The following is a 22,151-nucleotide window of genomic DNA, read 5'->3' as shown; positions in this document are numbered from 1 at the left end:
TACCACTGAGTCTTACTTAGCTCTCTGAGCTCCCTACTATTGTTCTTTTCTTCTTACCTCAAAAGAGCTTTGTAACCTGAATCATCTCCTCAAATAACCTTTACAAAAAAATCTTACTTGTTATGGTTTATCAGAAGGGAAGGGGAAAGGGATAAATTAGAATGGAATTAACATATACACACTACTATAAATAAGATAGATAAACAACAAGGACCTACTGCATAGCACAGGGAACTCTACTCAATATGTTTTAATAACCTGTAAGGGAAATTAATCTGAAAAAGAATATATATATATAGACCATACTGTTGACCATATATGTACTATACTGTAGACCATATATATAATTATGGTCTATAGTCCTTGGCAGTCGCAAAAGAGTCAAACATGATTTAGCTAGTAAACAACAAAAACAATGTGTATATATAATGTATAACTAATGTATCACTGTGCTGTACATCTGAAATTAACATGACATTGTAAGTCAACTATACTTCAACTAAAAATAAATCAGACTCAAAGAGCAAAAAAAAAAATTCTTATTTGAAATTTTTACATGGCTTGCAAACACAGAAAGTAAATTACCTCATGGCAAAGTTGACTAATCACTTTCTCCTTTGTGTTCATTTACAACTTGTAATCCAAGATACCATGAGCAGCATGATTGCAGGAATTCTGTTTTGTGACATCAACCAGTTTTTATTTTATTTTATTTTTTTTCCCAATTATTTTTATTAGTTTAAGGCTAATTACTTTACAATATTGTAGTGGTTTTTGCCATACATTGACATGAATCGGCCATGGATTTACATGTGTTCCCCATCCTGAACCCCCGCTCCCGCCTCCCTTCGCATCACATCCCTCTGGGTCATCCCAGTGCACCAGCCCTGAGCACTTGTCTCATGTGCCCAACCTGGACTGGCGATCTGTTTCATACTTGATAATCTACATGTTTCGATGCTGTTCTCTCAGATCATCCCACCCTCGCCTTCTCCCATAGAGTCCAAAAGTCTGTTCTATATATCTGTGTCTCTTTTTCTGTCTTGCATATAGGGTTATCGTTACCATCTTTCTAAATTCCCTATATATGCATTAGTATACTGTATTGGTGTTTATCTTTCTGGCTTACTTCACTCTGTATAATGGGCTCCAGTTTTATCCATCTCATTAGAACTTATTCAAATTTATCCTTTTTAATGGCTGAGCAATATTCCATTGTGTATATGTACCACAGCTTTCTTATCCATTCGTCTGCTGATGGGCATCTAGGTTGCTTCCATGTCCTGGCTATGATAAACAGTGCTGTGATGGACATTAGGGTACACGTGTCTCTTTCAGATCTGATCAACCAGTTTTTAAAGGCACAACTATTTACACTCAGAAAAATAAAATGAAAGTGGTAATTGAGTACCAGGTTAAGAGGTTTTTTGCAGTAACCATATATTATATATATGCACACACACACTATATATGTTATATATATAACTATATATGTTACATAAAGTCTTAGTATTTATGTAAAGTCTTTAAAAGAGGTAAACATTCAATTCATTTAACATTGAAAGAGAACTTAAAGATTTTCCTCATTAAAAAAGTGACCATCTAACAGCTTGACAGAGTTTGGGATAGTATAAGGTTGTTGCTAACAGTTGTACATCAGATGGATGGTTTGGATTCCAGATAGGTTCCTTTAGTGAGATCCAGAAAGATGCCAATAAAAATTTGTTGAAAGATGAAGGGAAAAAATGTTACCTACTTTAAAAATACTAAAGTTAAAAAAAAAATGAACATCAGTTAAGTCATTTACTTAATCTCTAAATCAGGCAAAGAATTCAAAACTATCTTATATACCTTCATATTGTTCAAACCTGTCCATTCATGAGCCATGAACTAGAGAAATTCACATTGTGGAAGAAGAAAAGATGAGTGAATGGGCAAACATAATAACTGAATGAAAGAAAAATTGTTACAAATATAATTATTAATATTTAAAATATTTACTGTATGCCACTCATGGTAAGTGTACATGTTTAGCCTGCATTGAAGTCACTAATTATGTTTAGTTGGGGCAAAGGTGTGTGTGTGTGTGTGGGGGTCATTTAATGGAATTTTTTCACTCATATTTCAGAATGTGCTATGAAATATTTAAACTGAGTATCACAGAATGCTTTTTAAACTTTCCACAGGTGGAAATTTTCATATGGCCTTTATATATTTACCTATGGAATCCGGTTCCTGAAAAAGGTAGGATCTGTCAAATTATTTTATAGAATTCTCATGTAACTGTAAGTCTATATCTCATGTTTTATGTTGTGACAGAAGTAGTATTTTAAACAGTCATAACAGACTTTCTATGAGTTATTTGTGCGTTTTCTTTGGTTTATAAAAATATTGGTGATTTATTCTTTATAGTAAATAACTTTTAGGCATATGTAGAAAATAGTTTTGAAAATAATTTGTTTTTCCAGGGATAGGTATTGCTAAGTTCTCGGACCACTCTAGTCGGTTATCTGCTACCCATAGGCTTTAGGAACTTATGAAATTCATCTGAGGCTCAAAAAGAAGTTAGAGTTACCACATCATACAACTGAAAAAGGTCAGTTGTGGCATTGTGTGTTATTACCATAGCCTTTGCCAGTAGAAATCAGAATTTAGTGTCTTGCAAAGCTACCAACAAGGTGACACCAAGTGCCAGTGGAAAATTCCATTCCTTCCCTAGACTGTGCTTTGCTCTTCTTCAGAAACCAAGGCACCGTTACCTATGAAAACAATTCTTTGAGGCTGTCATAGTCTTTTTCTTCATTATTTCATTGCTTAATAGCACTAACAAGTTAGGCTGCTTAACTTTGTCTCATGAAGACATATAATAGCAGTAACCAGTTAGGCTGCTTAACTTCAAGTCTCACAGTCATACAATAGTGAGTTGGCAGAAGATGGAAACTTACTTTTAAAAATATTTTATGGTGTTATCCTTTAAAGTGGTATCAGTGTTATCTTTATTTAGCACATTTTTATTTTCAAAGTGGGGCATTGTGCCAAGTGACATTCCTTACTTGTAAATTCTCATGTAAATATTTGTATGAAAATTACATTTTTATTTTTCGAGTCTGAGTTGTAAGATATTGTCAGCCTGTGGCAAATTCTATTATAAATAATGGTTGTTTCCCAGTATCATAGTCTCCTAGAGGAAATATTCTTTTTGCTTCTTCTTTTATCCTTTAGCAAATTGCACTTATTTTTCACTTAATAAGACTACATGGCCCAGCGGCCATTTGAATAGATTTAAAAGAATGAACTTCACTTTGTACACTAAGTATGAAGACATTCTCAACTGGGGTAAATAAATGTCATGGAAAGTGCTTATTTTGGAACCCCACTGTTCCAGTTTTTAAGTTTACTTATCTGGGGGGGAAATGAAAAGAATTGGCTATAGAGAGAAAAAATGGCTATAGAGCTTTTATACTTCCAACTTTACTACCTCGGAAGAGGAAATAACTTTGGATGGAATTTCAGCTGACTTGGGAGAGCTGGGCTTCATGGGAATATTGAGTTGCTAACTGAGGTCACGGTTTGAAATTCATGTCAGGTTCTGTCGATGATGGTGAGCAAGGAGAGATGGTGAGAGCCAGGAGCACTTTTTTGCCCTTTTCCCTAGATCTGCAGGATGTGGTCTCTTTTAAAAACTCTCATTCATGCAAAACAGAAAAAGAGACTCAGATGTATAGAACAGACTTGTGGACTCTGGGAGAAGGCGAGGGTGGGATGTTTCAAGAGAACAGCATTGAAACATGTATATTATCTAGGGTGAAACAGATCACCAGCCCAGGTTGGGTGCATGAGACAAGTGCTCGGGCCTGGTGCACTGGGAAGACCCAGAGGGATGGGGTGGAGAGGGAGGTGGGAGGGGGGACCGGGATGGGGAATACATGTAAATCCATGGCTAATTCATTTCAATGTATGATAAAAACTACTGTAATGATGTAAAGTAATTAGCCTCCAACTAATAAAAAATAAATAAATAAATAAATAAAAACTCTCATTCAGCAAGCCTGGCCATCTGTCATCAGAACAGGAAACACTTTGACACAGCTCTGCTTCATTCTGTCCCTACACAGACCGAATGGAACCAAATGGAACGATAGTAGTTTTCATTCCCTAGTTCTCAGTAGCTCTGTAGAAGGCAATAAGAGACTTTCTCAATAGCATGTTTGCTTGAAAATTGTTGTTCCTTAAACTGTAACCGTTTCAGCTGTTTCTATATGTAATAAATGCTTAAAAATGGAAAGAGAGCTAGATGTTGTTCTTGTTGGATTAATTTGTATTGGGGGTTTCTTCCTTTGATACTAAGAAGCACTCAGTTTGGGATGAGCTGTATGGTTTAGTGTTTAGTCATAATGCAAGATAGAAAAGTGTACATAGAATCCATATGACTGAGCTAACTGCAAAGGACATCATAAGCTATCTTGTCCAACTCTTTCATTTCACAGCTGAGGAAGCAGAAATCCAGAAAGGGTAGGTGGCATTCTACAGGTCACACAGTGAGTTTATGAAAGGGCTGAATCTGAAGTGAAACACACACTGCTATCTCTTATTCTAGTACTTTCCCCCACTTTATCAGCCTGCCTTAACCTCAGCATGACTTTCAGATGACTTCCTTCTTTGGTTAAGTTAGGAAACTTAACCTAATGTAGTTGTTTCTGTTTGTAGAACTTTAAATATATTTCTGTTAGCTTGTTGGAATGGACTATATATTTGCCCATCTAACCAATAAGGAAAAAAAATTGTTATGAAGTCAGCATCAGAAAAAATCAAAACAAGGTATTTCTAATTTTCACAATACCCTAAATATTTTAAAATAAAATGCCAGGGTAGTGGACCAATTTTAAAAGGTGAAAGGCCACAGCTGCTTCTTATTCCCAGCATCCAAAACATGGATTATTACATGGGCTGTTAGAAAAATACCTGGGCAACTTGCACTGTACAACTTTTTTCTGCTTTTAGGGCGAATGAATCTGATATGACTCATCTTCTAGGGTGTATTGAAAGTGAAGTTGCTCAGTCGTGTCTGATTCTTTGCGACACCATGGACTGTAGCCTACCAGGCTTCTCCGTCCATGGGATTTTCCAGGCAAGTGTACTGGAGTGGGTTGTCATTTCCTTCTCCAGGGGATCTTCCTGTCCCAGGGATCGAACCCAGGTCTCCAACCCAGGTCTCCTGCATTATAGGCAGACACTTTACCCTCTGAGCCAGCAGGGAAGCCCTAAGGTGTATTAAGTATTAAGTAGCCTTAAATAACCTTTCTACCCTAAAATTCTATGACCCATTAAAGAGATACTTACCAAATTCAAAACACCACACAGCTGGGACTTCCTGGTGGTACAGTGGATAAGAATCCACCTGCCAATGCAGGAGACATGGGTTCAATCCCTGATCCCAGAAGATCCCACGTGCCTTGGAACAGCTAAGCCCGTGTGCCACAGGTGTTGAGCCTGTGCTCCAGAACCAGGGAGCCACAGCTCCTGAGCCCATGTGCCACAACGACTCAAGCCCAGCACCTAGAGCCCTTGCTCCACAGCAAGAGAAGCCACCGCAGTGAAAAGCTTGTGCACCGCAACTAGAGAGTAGTTCCCATTCTCTGCAACTAGAGAGAAGTCTGAGCAGCAATGAAGACTCAGTATAGACAAAAATAAAATTAATTAATTAAAAAATACCATGCACCCGTGATAGAGAATCTTAAAAAGTAAAAAAACAAATCAATTAATAAATTTTGAAAACCGTAGAATTTTAGATGTAAAAGTTTTAACGTACCTAACATCTAAATACCTCATTTTCTTTTTTTTTATTTCAAGATTGCCTGTATTTATTTTTTTTCCATTTATTTTTATTAGTTGGAAGCTAATTACTTTACAATATTGTAGTGGTTTTTGCCATACATTGGCATGAATCAGCCATGGATTTACATGTATTCCCCATCCCGATCCCCCTTCCCACCTCCCTCTCCACCCGATCCCTCTGGGTCTTCCCAGTGCACCAGCCCCGAGCACTTGTCTCATGCATCCAACCTGGGCTGGTGATCTGTTTCACCCTTGATAATATACATGTTTTGATGCTGTTCTCTTGAAACATCCCACCCTCGACTTCTCCCACAGAGTCCAAAAGTCTGTTCTGTACATCTGAGTCTCTTTTTCTGTTTTGCATATAGGGTTATCATTACCATCTTTCTAAATTCCATATATATGTGTTAGTATACTGTATTGGTCTTTATCTCCTGGCTTACTTCACTCTGTATAATGGGCTCCAGTTTTATCCATCTCATTAGAACTGATTCAAATGAATTCTTTTTAATGGCTGAGTAATATTCCATGGTGTATATGTACCACAGCTTCCTTATCCATTCATCTGCTGATGGGCATCTAGGTTGCTTCCATGTCCTGGCTATTATAAACAGTGCTGCAATGAACATTGGGGTGCATGTGTCTCTTTCAGATCTGGTTTCCTCAGTGTCTATGCCCAGAAGTGGGATTTCTGGGTCATATGGCAGTTCTATTTCCAGTTTTTTAAGAAATCTCCACACTGTTCTCCATTCCCACCAACAGTGTAAGAGGGTTCCCTTTTCTCCACACCCTCTCCAGCATTTATTGCTTGTGGATTTTTGGATAGCAGCCATCCTGACTGGTGTGTAATGGTACCTCATTGTGGTTTTGATTTGCATTTCTCTGATAATGAGTGATGTTGAGCATCTTTTCATGTGGTTGTTAGCCATCTGTATGTCTTCTTTGGAGAAATGTCTGTTTAGTACTTTGACCCATTTTTTGATTGGGTCATTTATGTTTCTGGAATTGAGCTGGAGGAGTTGCTTGTATATTTTTGAGATTAATCCTTTGTCTGTTGCTTCGTTTGCTATTATTTTCTCCCAATCTGAGGGCTGTCTTTTCACCTTGCTTATAGTTTCCTTTGTTGTGCAAAAGCTTTTAAATTTCATTAGGTCCCATTTGTTTACTTTTGCTTTTATTTCCAATATTCTGGGATATGGGTCATAGAGGATCCTGCTGTGATTTATGTCGGAGAGTGTTTTGCCTATGTTCTTCTCTAGTAGTTTTATAGTTTCTGGTCTTACATTTAGATCTTTAATCCATTTTGAGTTTATGTTTGTGTATGGTGTTAGAAAGTGTTTTAGTTTCATTCTTTTACAAGTGGTTGACCAGTTTTCCCAGAACCACTTGTTAAAGAGGTTGTCTTTTTTCCATTGTATATTCTTGCCTCCTTTGTCGAAGATAAGGTGTCCATAGGTTCGTGAATTTATCTCTGGACTTTCTATTCTGTTCCATTGATCTGTATTTCTGTCTTTGTGCCAGTACCATACTGTCTTGATGACTGTGGCTTTGTAGTATAGTCTGAAGTCAGGCAGGTTGATTCCTCCAGTTCCATTCTTCTTTCTCAAGATTACTTTGGCTATTTGAGGTTTTTTGTATTTCCATACTAATTGTGAAATTATTTGTTCTAGTTCTGTGAAAAATACCGTTGGTAGCTTGATAGGGATTGCATTGAATCTATAGATTGCTTTGGGTAGTATAGCCATTTTGACAATATTGATTCTTCCAATCCATGAACACGGTATATTTCTCCATCTGTTTGTGTCCTCTTTGATTTCTTTCATCAGTGTTTTATAGTTTTCTATGTATAGGTCTTTTGTTTCTTTAGGTAGGTATACTCCTAAGTATTTTATTCTTTTTGTTGCAATGGTGAATGGTATTGTTTCCTTAAGTTCTCTTTCTGTTTTCTTATTGTTAGTAAATACCTCATTTTCTAAATGAAGTTATGAAGTGTCAGTCTCTAATAAGAATAGTTTGAGTTTTCTCTGCCATATTTATATACATTCAGGCTGAATATTTCAATTTTATTAGATGTTGTTAACCTTTCCAACCCAAACTGGCTTAATCCTGTGGGGAAAATATACTTATTTCCCTGGATTTGCCAAGTCATTGTAGATTTTCAGTGTGTATATATATATATGTATACATATATACATATATACATATATATACTTATATGTATATGAATGATTGAAGTACCCATATTGTTTGTATTGAGAAATAAGGCAATTGAAAGTTTTAAAATACATATAAAGTAAGTTTATGTCAGTACACACTTATGCTGTCTTAGTCTGAGTCCTCTGGGAAACAGATGCCAAGAAGAGATTAAATGTGCAAGAAATTGATGAGTGAAATGTCTCAAAAAGATAATGGAGAGCGAGTTGGCCAGGAAGCTAGAAGAGCTTTCAGACCACAATGTAAGTCTGACCATGAGTGCTGGAGAGAGGGAAGGAAGGAAAGTGTGGATGAAACTCTAAGACCACTTGCTGTGCCTTTCCAAGGAGAATGCAGTCAGGCCACTGGGCAGCCCTGGAGCCACTGTGGATCATCAGAGGAGATGTACGTCTCCCAGAAATGGGCTTTCTGACGTATTCCTGGCGTGCTCAGTCATGGGCTGCCAGCAGTCTGTGAGCAGTGGAGCTTTCACGCAAATACAGCTGTAGATTTTATTGCCCAGCACTGGGGCCATGAGTCAGCCACACTCCCAGCAGTCCAAGATCTAAGAGGCGCATTCTCATGGTTGCCTGCTGCTGCTAAGTCGATTCAGTCATGTCTGACTCTCTGCAACCCCATAGACCAGGCTCCTCTGTCCCTGGGATTCTCCAGGCAAGAATACTGGAGTGGGTTGCCATTTCCTTCTCCCTCATGGTTGCCACATGTGCTTAATTTTTTAACATATTCCAGTTTTTCTGAAGAAAGGCTATATGATGGGAAAAGACCCTATGTGACTAGAAATAGTTTTCATATGCCAGATATTTAGAAGCATGAGAGAAATATTGATCTATTGTACTTTTTATCATTTATTCTGTGTTGATTTCCCCTCCATTGTGTCATAGTTCCTGTAGTTGATGTGTGAACATATCTTCAGAGCAGGACACAGGCTGACTTCCCGCATGAATTGTCTCAGGGTCCTTGGCACTTACCTACCTCTTGTACTGACCCAGTATAGGTGATAAATTGTGTACAGGCCACCCTATGGATAGTTCTATAATAAAGGATGAAATCATTGGCCCCATATTTTCAGACATCCTACAAAGAAAGTGTGTGTGTGTGTGTGTGTGTGTGTGTGTTTTTCCCTCATAGGAAATCAGCAAAATGTTTTCTATAGTTTTATGATGACAGATAAGAGGGTGCACCTCATTTATGGTGAGGGGCTAATGCTTAGGTGTGCAGATGTTATATGCTGTCCTTCTTTCCTAGCTCCAAGCTGCCTTTAGAGACAGCAGTAACTCTGATGATGGAAGTAGACCCTGGCAGGCATAAACCTTACACACACGTTAGTGAACTATTAAGTGAAGTCATTGTTGAGTTAGTAGGATGTATTTAAATAGTAGAATCTAAACTATTTCAATAGTTTTAATAGACTGCTCCTGTAATTGCTGACACAAGTGACTCTTTTCTCCATAAATATGATTGGCAGAGACAAGTACTTTCATAAAAGAAGACACAGAATTAGTTGAGGTGCTCTGAAGTCCCAGCACACGGTGTACTCGTACAAATTAATACATTTTTCTAGGTCTTGAAATGAACCATATGTCAAACCTTTGAAAATAGAGTAAGTTATCTCTCACTTATTACTACCTTTTTTCTCATTCGTAGGTGGACATTTATATTGAGTAGAGTTCCTTAAATACTTTCTTTGTGTTCCTTTACTAATTTTAAAAAAATATAGTGTCACAGGATGTCCATGAGATACATTTGCAACCGGTACTTAGGTAAATATTTTTTTCTATGTAATCTATCCATTAGGCTAATATAGTAACAACTTTTTGACCATAGGGCACATTTTATATCACAGTTTTCTACACATGCATGCGTGTGTGTGTGTGGTAAGTCACTTCAGTTGTGTCTGACTCTTTGTGACCCTGTGGACTGTAGCCTGCCAGGCTACTCTGTCCATGGGGATTCTCCAGGCAAGAATACTAGAGTGGGTTGGGGGGTCTTCCTGACCCAGGGATTGAACCTGCGTCTCTTATATATCCAGCATTGGCAGGCGGGTCCTTTACCACTAGCAAAACCTGGAAAGCCTGTACACATGCATATAGATAATTAACATAATGTTTACTCAAAATATATCTCTACCTAATCTCTCTATCAGTCAGGGTCTCCATTAGGAGACAGAAACCACAGGAGTGATTCTTGGAATGAATATAATGTAAAGAATTATAAACCAAGAGCAAGTCACTAAGACGGTATCATTCAGAGTAATCGATCTGTTTGCTACCAGTCTGCCATGAGATAAGGAGCTTGACTTGAATGTAAATCAACTCACTGCTTCTGTTTTTGAGAGAGTCTGCCTCTGAAGAAGAGTCAGCTGAACTGAACAGTGTGCTTAGCAATGTAGTTAATTGACATTCTGATGAAACAATAACAAACATTTCAAGGACTGGCGCTTGTCTGCCCACAGCACTTCGCTCAGTGCTGCACTGAGGTCTCATGGAGGCAGTAATGGCAGGAAGAAGCTAGAGCCCTGAGGATGGGGGCTTATAGGAAGGGGTTGGAGTTATTAGAACCCAGACACTTGAAGAAGGAACCATGGATCTGGACAGGCCTTCTGCTGAGAAAACGCTGACTGGCTATTGTGTTTCTCAGAAACCACAAGGAGGCTGATTCTGAGAATGAGGGAAGAGTGCAACCAACTGCAGCCACTGGGATGAACTGTCTGGGGTGCAGATGCAATGCTGGAGGGTGGGGTGGGAGGGGGGCTGGGGAGTGAAGGTGAGAACGGGAAGCAAAACAGAAAGGAGCACATCCTTTCTTCATCTGGCAGTCTTCCTGCCTCCTCTAGTGCCTACCTAGAGTCAGAGCTCAGCAAGGGACCAGCTCCTTAGAGCCAGCTCAAGACTGTCCACCTTATGATATCATGAGTGAGGGTTAGATGGGGGAGTGAGACTGCCTCTAAGGGATAAGTAAGACATGAGAAAAAGAAACAAGCACAGAGTGTTTGATTAGATAAGGTTGCTGCTATCACTGCTGCACGTCTGACTCTTCGCAAACCTTTGGACCATAGTGCTCCATTCTCCTCTGTCCAAGGGGTTTCCCAGGCAAGGATCCTGGAGTGGGTTGCCATAGTCCAAGGTGACATTTATTATTTTTGAATACTGCTTTGGATTTTTTCTGTTTTTATATTTAAAAAATTCTATCAAAGAACAAAGATTTTTGAAGTTTTCTTTTACTCTACCTAATCCAAACTAAATAGCTTTTGGTGATGCACTATACACTTTCTTAAGAGCGTATCTAATACCACATGTTAACAGAATCAAGCGATGACAGGCATTATTCACTGGGATCTGACCACTAAAAATTCTTTTATGCAAAAAAAAAAAAAAACAGACTTCCCACTGTGCTGCATTGTATTATACACTCTGACAACTTACCATAATTTATTTCATTACATTTTAAAAATATGCAAATTGCTACTGATTATATTGACTTCATAACTAACCAGGGGTGAAAACTCACATTTGAAAAGTACCTTGGCCAACTGAGCACTTTACCCATTTCCCTTAAACTTTCTGAACCTGGCCTGAATTATGGCATAACTTATTATTCATTGGGTGTGCTTTTCAAAGGTCAGCAAAGAAAGCCAGACTATTCCTCTGGTGTCATGTTTCAAGGTGTTCCTTTTCCCCTGTTGGTTCTCTTGGAATCTTTCTGAAGTGAAAGCAGCATTGTTGTCCTTTTGCCTATTTTGATATGGAAATAAAAATTGCCCAGTCATTATAATATGTGTCCAATAAGCATTTTCTTTGTATTATTTTAAAATTTTTAAATTGCTTACAGCACATCACTTGTTTAAGGAGGCTTGACATTGGGAGCTTTACTTAAGAAAAAGGCCCCATCAAATGACATAGAATACAGTAGACATTGGAAAGGGACCCTAAAGATCAACTATCTCAAATTTCTCATTTCAGAAAAGAAGAAACAATTTTAAAAGAATCAATTGACTTGCCTGAAGAAAGACTCTCAGCCAGTCTTGTGGTCTTTACAATTTCTAGGTTGTTTAAAAAAAAAAAAAAAAAGATTTAGAAAACAGGTTTCAAAATCTAGCAGTTCAAGAAATGTTTTTAATTTTTATTAGTAAATTCACCTGACTAGAAAATAGAAGTCACATCACAATGGGAGAACATCATGGGACTGAAGTTTCTGTCTCTGCTTTGCCAGTTGTACTTAATGGTACCTTTGCTCCCTGAAACCTCATTTTTCTCGTCTGTGAAATGGGAAGATGATGCTTGCCTTGGCCTCCCCAGCTTGCATGTAGGAGTTCTGTGGAAACTCTATAGTACTTTGAAAATGTAAGACATAACACTAATTATTGCTAATTTAGAGGGGACTCTTGGCAGCTGTGAATGCCTGTCTCCTATAATCCTTCGATGCTTTCCGTCTAGTGCTGCAGCTGCCTTCTAGTCCAGTGAAATCCTTTGTGCTGACTTCGCTTTGATGCTTGCAGACAGGTAGATTTGCTGCCTGGAATGGAAATTATCTGGCATCACCTGAGGAAATTGCCCTTCAAGGCTTCTCCTTATTGTATCTTCTGTATCTCCTTCCCACATCTGTCCTCTTGAATATTTTCTGGTTCCCTCATACCTTTCATTTGCCCTTGACTTATGTCTGGTATCCTAGCTGAGAAGAATATTCTGAAGCCAGAGAGAAACTGAAGATAGTGTGTTTCAGTGAGGACCCTGAAGAAGGAGCCAGAAGACCTGGCGGTTAATCAGTTTTGCAATGTTAAACAAGTTAGGTTCTCTGGGATTGAATTGCTACATCTCTAAAATTAGTAATGTAGACTAATGCAACATTTTAAATTATTTTTATTTTATTATTTTTAAAATATATAACATTTAAAAATTCTTACTCCATAATTCAGTGAAGATTTTCAAATAGCTAATCATTATGGCAAGCTGGTACAAACTGTTTAGAAAGCAAAATGGTGATATAGAATAATAACCATAAGAATGTTCATATACTGTGACTTAGCAGTTCAACTCCTATGAATTTATCCTGAGGAATGAATTATATGGAAGCAAAAAATATACATGTATAAAGTTTTATTACAACTTAAAAATACTTATACACACATACACTTATATGCAAATTATATTAGCAAATCCAAAATAGAACGTCAAACAACCTTGATGCCTAATATTAGAATTGTTTAAATTGTTGTTATCAAAAGGGCAAAATAGCATGCAACTACTTAAAAATAATGACTATAAAATTACTATATTATTTGTAGAGCTGGTAAAACATTAAGTAGAACTTTACATGAAAATAAGTAACAAACTCATTGCTTTGAAAACTCATTGATTTTGCTTTGAAAATCATATATATATAGCAAATTGGATGTAATAGGTAAAAATGTTAAGACTTCTTTTAGAGAGGAACTGTGGATGGTTAATTTTTCTCAAGATATCTTTACTATTTTCTTTTTTATTTAAAAAGTTAACCTTAAGATATAGGAATTAGGATGGGAATGATTGTGCATGATTTGTGAAATTATGGATTATGAAAGTGTTTGCAGTTGTAACTTTTAAAAAGGAGAAAAAATTTTTTGAAGTTGGGTTGCATTTAAATGGCAAAGACATATGGAAGTTTCATTTAAAAACTCCCCATCTGTTCTTGTTTACCTAATCCTGACTGCCCTAGTCCCCACGTTTCCTCTCACGGCTTCTCTGAGGTCTTATTGCCCAGAATGCCCCACTATGGCCCTAGCATAGACTTCTTTTTTAACTTTTTATTTTGTATTGAGGTATAGCCAATTGAATTCTTTCTGAAGTGAAGAGTCAGACACAACTGGGCAACTGAACAATGACAACATAGCCAATTAACAATGTTGTGATAGTTTCAAGTGAACAGCAAAGGGACTCAGCCGTGGATCTACATGTATCCTTTCTCCCTCATTCTCAGCTCCCATCCAGGCTGCCTCAGGACCCTGAACAGGGTTCTATAGCATAGACTTCCTAATAAGCTTTTTTAGTCTTCAGTGGGATTCTGGTAAGATTTAAGTTCTTTTTCCATAACAGATTTACATGGCCTATGTTAGACAATAAATTCTTCATTTCATACAATACTTTAACAACCTCTTTCACAATGAAAGTCCCACCTTTTTTGGAGTGGGGTAATGCTTTGGAAACATTCTTGGCTTAGTGTATAGCCAGAATGCAATTTTGCATCACTAATCATAATCGTAATCATGATAAGTAAGGATAGTTACACTGTGCTAAGCACTCACTGTGGGCCAGACATTCTTACTCATTTCTCATATGTTGTACTGTATAACTCCTCATCCTTATACATGAAGGAACCAAGGCTAGCAAAGGATCAGTAATGTGTCCAAGGTCACATAGCTAGTCAGTGGGAGGGCTGGGATTTAAATCTAGGTATATTTGGCTATTGGAGAAGGAAATAGCAAACCACTCCAGTATTCTTGCCTGGAGAATCCCAGGGACAGAGGAGCCTGGTGGGCTGTCGTCTGTGGGGTTGCACAGAGTCGGACACGACTGGAGCGACTTGGCAGCAGCAGCAGCATATTTGGCTATATAGCCTACTTGTATCCAGGCTTAGTTACTGACTGAGTAGGTCTACTGGGCTGATGAGGCTGGAGCAGTGACTAAGGAAAAACAGAGGCTCTGTCTTATAACTGAATTCATATTCAGAACACAGAGTTAAATTTAGTGATTATATTCAAAACATCCAAATTAAGCATCATATTTGCTTCATTTTTCTGCTTCCAAATGAACTCGCTTTGGTAAAGCTGAGAATTGGCGGCTTGCTGTATTCTTAGTGATTTGGATCTTATCAGAAATTGTCTCTTAATTTTCTGATGGGTATAGACCAATAATGTACTAGGTTGGCCAAAAGGTTCATTTGGGTGTTTCCTTAAGGTGGTATGGACTTTTGACCAACCCAATAATTATACAATACAATTTATTCTCTCCTTCCATGATACTTTCTACAATATGACTAGAAACCCGTTAATATACTATTCACAGTAAGAAGCTAGTTAATAAAATTCAGTATTTTCTGTAGCTCAGGAAATGTAAATTGTTCATTGCCTAGAATAAATTAAAACTTCAGATGATAAAACCATTCCTTCAGCACTGAGGTTATAGCTTTTAATTTAATGAGATGGCAACACATTGATTTAGGTTGTATAAACTTTCACCATGTCACTTCTCAGCTTTTTGGCTAAAGTGAAAGTCACTTAGCCGTGTTCGACTCTTTTCGACCCCATAGAGTCCATGGAATTCTCCAGGTCAGAATACTGGAGTGGGTAGCCTTTCCCTTCTTCAGGGGATCTTCTCAACCCAGGGATTGAACCCAGGTCTCCCACATTGCAGGCGGGTTCTTTACCAACTGAGCTATCAGAGAAGCCCCAAGAATACTGGAGTGTGTTGCCATTTCCTTCTCTATGGGGATCTTTCCAACCCAGGGCTTGAACTCAGGTCTCCTGTGTCTCCTGCATTGCAGGCATCCAGATTCTTGATTGCTGAGCCACCTGGGATGCCTTTTGACTAAGATCAAGTATTCAGTTCAGTTTAGTCACTCAGTCATGTCCGACTCTTTTCGACCCCATGAACCGCAGCACTCCAGGCCTTCCTGTCCATCACCAACTCCTGAAGTCTACCCAAACTCATGTCCATTGAGTCAGTGATGCCATGCAACCATCTCATCCTCTGTCATCTGCTTCTCTGCCTGCTCTCAATCTTTCCCAGCATCAGGGTCTTTTCAAATGAGTCAGCTCTTCTCGTCAGGTGGCCAAAATACTGGAGTTTGAGCTTTAACATCAGTCCTTCCAGTGAACACCCAGGACTGATCTCCTTTAGGATGGACTGGTTGGAACTCTTGCAGTCCAAGGGACTCTCAAGAGTCTTCTCCAACACCATAGTTCAAAAGCATCAATTCTTTGGTGCTCAACTTTCTTTATAGTCCAACTCTCACATCCATACACAACTACAGGAAAAACCATAGCCTTGACTAGACAGACATATATTGGCAAAGTAATGTCTCTGCCTTTTAATATGCTAATCTAGGTTGGTCATAATTTTCCTTCCAAGGAGTAAGCATCTTTTAATTTCATGGCTGCAATCACCATCTGCAGTGATTTTGGAGCCCCCAAAAGTAAAGTCTGACACTGTTTCCAGTGTTTCCCCATCTATTTGCCATGAAGTGATGGTACCAGATGCCATGATCTTAGTTTTCTGAATGTTGAGCTTTAAGCCAACTTTTTCACTCTCCTCTTTCACTTTCATCAAGAGGCTCTTTAGTTCTTCTTCACTTTCTGCCACAAGGGTGGTGTCATCTGCATATCTGAGGTTATTGATATTTCTCCCAGCGATCTTGATTCCAGCTTGTGCTTCATCCAGCCCAGCATTTCTCATGATGTTCTCTGCATATAAGTTAAATAAGCAGGGTGACAATATACAGCCTTGATGTACTCCTTTTCCTATTTGGAACCAGTCTGTTGTTCCATGTCCAGTTCTAACTGTTGCTTCCTGACCTGCATATAAGTTTCTCAAGAGGCAGGTCAGGTAGTCTGGTATTCCCATCTCTTTAAGAATTTTCTGGTTTCTTGTGATCCACACAGTCAAAGGCTTTGGCATAGTCAATAAAGCAGAAATAGATGTTTTTCTGGAACTCTCTTGCTTTTTCGATGATCCAGCGGATGTTGGCAATTTGATCTCTGGTTCCCCTACCTTTTCTAAAATCAGTTTGAACATCTGGAAGTTCACGGTTCATGTGTTGCTGAAGCCTGGCTTCGAGAATTTTGAACATTACTTTGCTGGTGTGTGAGATGAGTGCAGTTGTGTAGTACTTTGAGCATTCTTTGGCATTGCCTTTCTTTGGGATTGGAATGAAAACTGACCTTTTCCAGTCCAGTGGCCACTGCTGAGTTTTCCAAATTTGCTGGCATATTGAGTGCAGCACTTTCACAGCATCATCTTTTAAGATTTGAAATAGCTCAACTGGAATTCCATCACCTCCACTAGCTTTGTTTGTAGTGATGCTTAACTTTCCCTAAATAACATCGAGAAACCTTTTACCCAGATTTTCATTTTGTATTCAGGCTTTGTCTTGAGAGAATGACATTCATATTGAGAGCTTTTTCGAGGCCATGCAGTAGAAAGATTTCAGGACTTAGAGGAGTTCATGAAGCTGAAATGCATTTTTGTGGGAGGAGGAGGAGGTTCTTATGTGAATTCCCAAGTATATGTGGTGACTTATGCCTTACTGAGTGATACTTGCTCTTAGGTAATTATATATACAAGGGTTTATGGAGTTGGTCCTTGATCAAACCATGAATCTTATCTTTTCAGCTTCCTCAATAAAATACCAACTTTGTAGAAACTTTCAAAATAAAAGCTGACTTACAGTTCAGAGACTACTGAAATAACCCTGATTTAAATATGACTTCATTATTAAATAGTCCCCTGAAGGCATAGACTTAAACTTCTCAAAATGTTTAGAGCTGAACTTGGCTCTGAAAAACATTGGTCCTTGTTTATATGCTGTAACAAAGCTAGTGCTACGGGCTTCCTTTGGCTGACAGCAGTGCTGAGAACTGGATTGCATTAGTATTCGTCTCCTGTTTCCGTGGGGAATAGAAAACTAGTCACTCTCAGAAGAGTTCAGGTAATTTGATATGAAATATTGATCTATGTTTCAAAATCTGTACCTGCATGTTCACTTTGCATTAGTTGAAGCATTATCTGACACTTAAAATTCTTTACTGAATTCAAAAAGGGTTTCTTTTTCTTAAGGTTATTTTTTATTTTTATTTTTTTTAGTAAAATCTGAGAGCTAATGGCTTTTGCATACAATGGTCATCATAATGAAACATTGTCCTCATCAACGATAATGAAACAAACCAGATGTTCTTTGCTTTAAAAAAAAACAGCAGCTTTCTGGGAGAAGTAATGAGATGTTCTAGTTCGGCAGCCAATGTTCTGTCTCTTCAGGGAAGACTTGATCTTGGCCATGAGAGGTGGGGTTGGGGGTACTTAGCAAAAGGACTGGGTGTGAAGCAGAGCTGACCAGCCCTTGCTCTATTTAGAGCTCCACGTGTGGCTCTGAGAAACTGGCTCATGGAGCATCTGGATACTGGCTCAGCTGCAGTTTGCTGTAAGGTGGGACACACGGCCTAGGGTTTTGTCTTTGCCCCCTTCTCCATTATTAATGCATGTGGGAATGGCCCTCCTGCTAGAGGCCATTCCTGTCATTATTTTAGGATTTTTTGCACAACAGTCTGTGATACCAGTCACCTTGGAATGATTTTTCCAAAGCACAGGGAAGATGGCCATTTTGTCCTCAGGGAATTTAGGCTTCTATAAAGCAGTGAACAGTGAAAAGAATAAAGTTTTTGTTTTCAGGCAGAATTAATCTGTCGTGATAGAGGCAGTTGTATTGGAGAGGGCAGGAGAGAGCCTGCTGGAATGCTAAAAGTATTCTAGATCTTGATCTGGGTAGTGGTGACATAAGTGACTGTATGTAGACAGTTGATGTGGGTGTATACATATGGAGACATAGCATATTTCTATGCACTTAGATTTGTGCATTGTAACTGTTTGTAACTTACACTTCAGTGAGAAAAATTAATGATGGTGTTTGGTCCTCCTATAGCTGCCATATAAAGCAGCTTCTGCTGGTGTTGACTGCAGATGTGGGCACAAGACATTTGAGGATCAAAAACTGTTGTATAAAGGGCTCTTCCAAGAGCTTCTGCCTATTACTGTGGGGAGCTACTGATCTCTCTTCATTTGTTCATTCTTTTGTTCAGTGTCTTTTGAGTTCTTACCTATGACAGAGATTATTCTCAGTGAAAGTGAAAGTTGCACAGTCGTGTCTAACTCTTTGCAACCCCATGAACTATACAGTCCATGGAATTCTCCAGGCCAGAATACTGGAATGGGTAGCCTTTCCTTTCTCCAGCATATCTTCCCAACCTAGGGATCAAACCCAGGTCTCCCACATTGCAAGCTGATTCCTTACCAGCTGAGCCACAAGGGAAGCCCAAGAATACTGGAGTGGGTAGCCTTTCCTTTCCCCAGGGTATCTTCCCAACCCAGGAATTGAACTGAGGTCTCCTGCATTGCAGGCAGATTCTTTACCAACTGAACTATCAGGGAAGCCCAATTATTCTAAGCATCACAGATAAAACAGCAGGTCAGTCTGAGTTCCTGAGCTAATACTATTATTGTTCTTCCCTTCCCTGGCATCGTCAATAACATAGGAATTTAATTCAACTTAGCTAACATTTATTAAACATATGTGCTGCCAAGACCTAGTGGTAGATGGAAGAGGAGAGGGAAGGAATAATTCTTACCTATGAGGATCTTGTAGTATGGTAGAAAGTTAAAATTTTTCTATTAATACTTACAATATGAGACTTTGTGACAAATGATAGAAGTACAGGGTTCTGTCTTGAGCATGGGAAAGAGATGCAATTGAGGAAATTGAAAACTGCAGGGAAGTAGTATTTAGTTTGAGCCCTCCTGAATGAGCCGCCATTGTCAGAGTGTGGGGGAGGGGGTGGTTAGTGAAAGCATTCTTAGGTGGGAAGAACAGAGTGGGAAAACTGGAAAACAAGGTCTGTTTGAGACTACATGATGGAGAAATTGGGGAAATAACACTGGTAATGTGTTTGGGAAGGGCTTGATTGTTGTTTTAAAGAGATTGGACTTTACAGCTAATGAGGGCTTAGTTCTGTGTCCTCATTGTAAAGAAACCTGGTGTTTGTGTGGAATGGGCATCCTGCCTCCTTCCTGACCCCAATATGCAGTCTCTCATCTTATTAACACATGACACTACCTCTTCCCTATATCTTCTCTGTGGGTCCTGCTCCTTCTCCTTCCACATACCCCAAAGCAGTGAATGAATGGAGCAGGGAAGTCTAAGATGATGGTGGAAAGTCATTTTAATTACATCCACCTTCCCAGCCTCATCCATCCATGAATGGCTGTGAAATAATATCCTTAATCCCCACCAACAGAGCCTAACGAGACATTGACATTACTTTTTCCTCCATTACTATTGTAACCCTCTGCAAGCAACATGATTGCTCAAACCACTGATCCCACTTCACCCTTCTCTGCCCCACTTGCTCACTTTCCTTTTTCCTTAATCTCTTTTATTGTGATAAAAATCACATAATATAAAACATACTATTTTAAGTACATTTGACTCTACAGTTCAGTGGTGTTAAGTTCGTTCACATTGTTGTGCAACTCGCACCATTATCCGTCTCCTGAATTTTTCCCCTTCCTAAACTGAAACTCTGTCCCCATTAAACACTAACTCCCTGCCCCCCGCCCCCCGCCCCCGCGGCATCTACCATTGTACTTTCTGACTCTACGAATCTGACTATTCTAGGTACCCAGTCCCACTTGCTAACTTTCAGATCCTCCCTGTTGGATTATCATCTTCTTTTAGACATTTTTTTCAATTAAACAGATCTTTGCTATTTCATAGCAATTTTATTTTAAAATTTTGGGGAAAAGCTGAAAAATTCATGACTGAAATCAAGCATGGAGATTAGTTGAGAATTCTCATTATTTGTGGTTACCCTATTTCCTGTTAGTTTTGTATACAGGGTTGGCAGTAAAATTAGATAAAATTACCTTCTTTCCCTGAACTGGTAGGTAGTGGTTTGAATTCTGGCCAAACTCTTCCTCTTCTGTGAGTAGTACATCTAACCAGGTGTATCCTTTGAATATTAGTTACGAGGAGTAGATTGAGTGTTCCCAATATTTCTGTCTTGTGTCTTAAGAAGTGTGTGTATATGTGATCCAGTTAGTAAAGCCATGGTCACTGGTACCCAGGGTCTCACTGCTAATTGCTGACTGAAGGATGTTCCAGGAGGTCTAAGGGATTCCATTACCACAGTTGTGTGAACTGTGTATTCAGAGAGCCTCAGACTGATTCTTAGGCTCCCAAACTGAAAGATACAGTGTTCTCCACTCTCCTTTGCAGTATACAGTGTCGCCCGGATACAATGAAAATTGCGGAGTGTATGGTAACCATTAGCATTTCACTTTCCCTTCCTGCCTAGGATAGAGTCAGGTCCATCTTCCTCAAGTTCATTAATTGGTAAGACTCGAATAGTTGTTTCTGCAGTGACTTGGGTACTAGGAAGGCATTTAGTAACCACAGAGTAAGACACATAGTCTGTTTTCCTCAGCAGTAGCGCTATGTAAGTTGTCAGCATCTCCTTTGTGGCTGTGTCTTCCTTTCCATAGCAGATTTTTGTTTAGGAAGTTAAAAATAAGTATATTAATAAAATGCCCAAACATGGATTCTTTATAGGGTGCATGTGTATTCAGCATAAGCAGAAAAATCTTATTTGGCACTACCTATTCCAATACAAATAGAGGTAGTAACTAGACTGCAATGCTGTGTGTGTGGGCGTGCATGCGTATCACTGCTGCATGAAGTGTGCACATACGTGCACCCGTGTGTGCAGGCATCACCGGTGAGATGAAGCGTGAAGCAGGAAGTATCTCTTCTCACTTCGTTCCTAATATTGGCTCCTGTCATCCTCACCTCAGTTTTTACTTAAACTAATGGTTGAAGCTGTAAAGAAATTGAGACAGTGGTGCTTTGCTAATTGTCTTGATTTCATGTGAATTATGAAAAAGGGGCCATGTAAAAATGAAATTACTAAATACTGTGGATACGATTTGATTTGGGATTGGTTGACCTAATTTACAAGGTTCCAGGCTGGGAAATTGTTTCTCACTTCCCTTCCTTATTCACCAGTCCTTTATTCTCAAACAGTGGCCTCCTCTAGGTGATTTCTGTGTACTGCATAACCATGAAGTATGGTCAACAGAGACTGGCAAAATTCTGATTGCCAAATATACTACTGCAAAGAAAAACACAGTCCTACAAGTTATATATATAACTGCTGTAGTCCTATGGATGAGAATGTATAAATTAAATGGAGTTTAGATTATGATTCTGCTTGATTTTGGGAATGTCTCTTATCCAGATGTGACACATTAATTCAGTCATTCAATAAATAGATGCTTGTAGTATGAAGTCTGGCTTTCTGAAGAAAT

At 38.8% G+C, this 22,151-nt stretch overlaps 1 protein-coding gene across 3 annotated transcripts in view; it reads left to right on the top strand.

The window, feature by feature from the left end:
• Window positions 1-22,151, top strand: part of CERS6 (ceramide synthase 6) — a 339,296-nt gene that overhangs the window by 198,271 nt on the left and 118,874 nt on the right. For all 3 annotated transcript variants that reach the window (XM_070476098.1, XM_070476100.1, XM_070476099.1), the window contains exon 4: window positions 2,187-2,244. In XM_070476098.1, coding sequence (XP_070332199.1) covers window positions 2,187-2,244 — 58 coding nt within the window. The remainder of the gene's footprint in view (window positions 1-2,186; window positions 2,245-22,151) is intronic.

Source organism: Odocoileus virginianus, chromosome 13 (genome assembly GCF_023699985.2).
Source record: "Odocoileus virginianus isolate 20LAN1187 ecotype Illinois chromosome 13, Ovbor_1.2, whole genome shotgun sequence".
NCBI lineage: Eukaryota > Metazoa > Chordata > Mammalia > Artiodactyla > Cervidae > Odocoileus > Odocoileus virginianus.
This window is presented reverse-complemented; position numbering and strand designations above follow the sequence as displayed.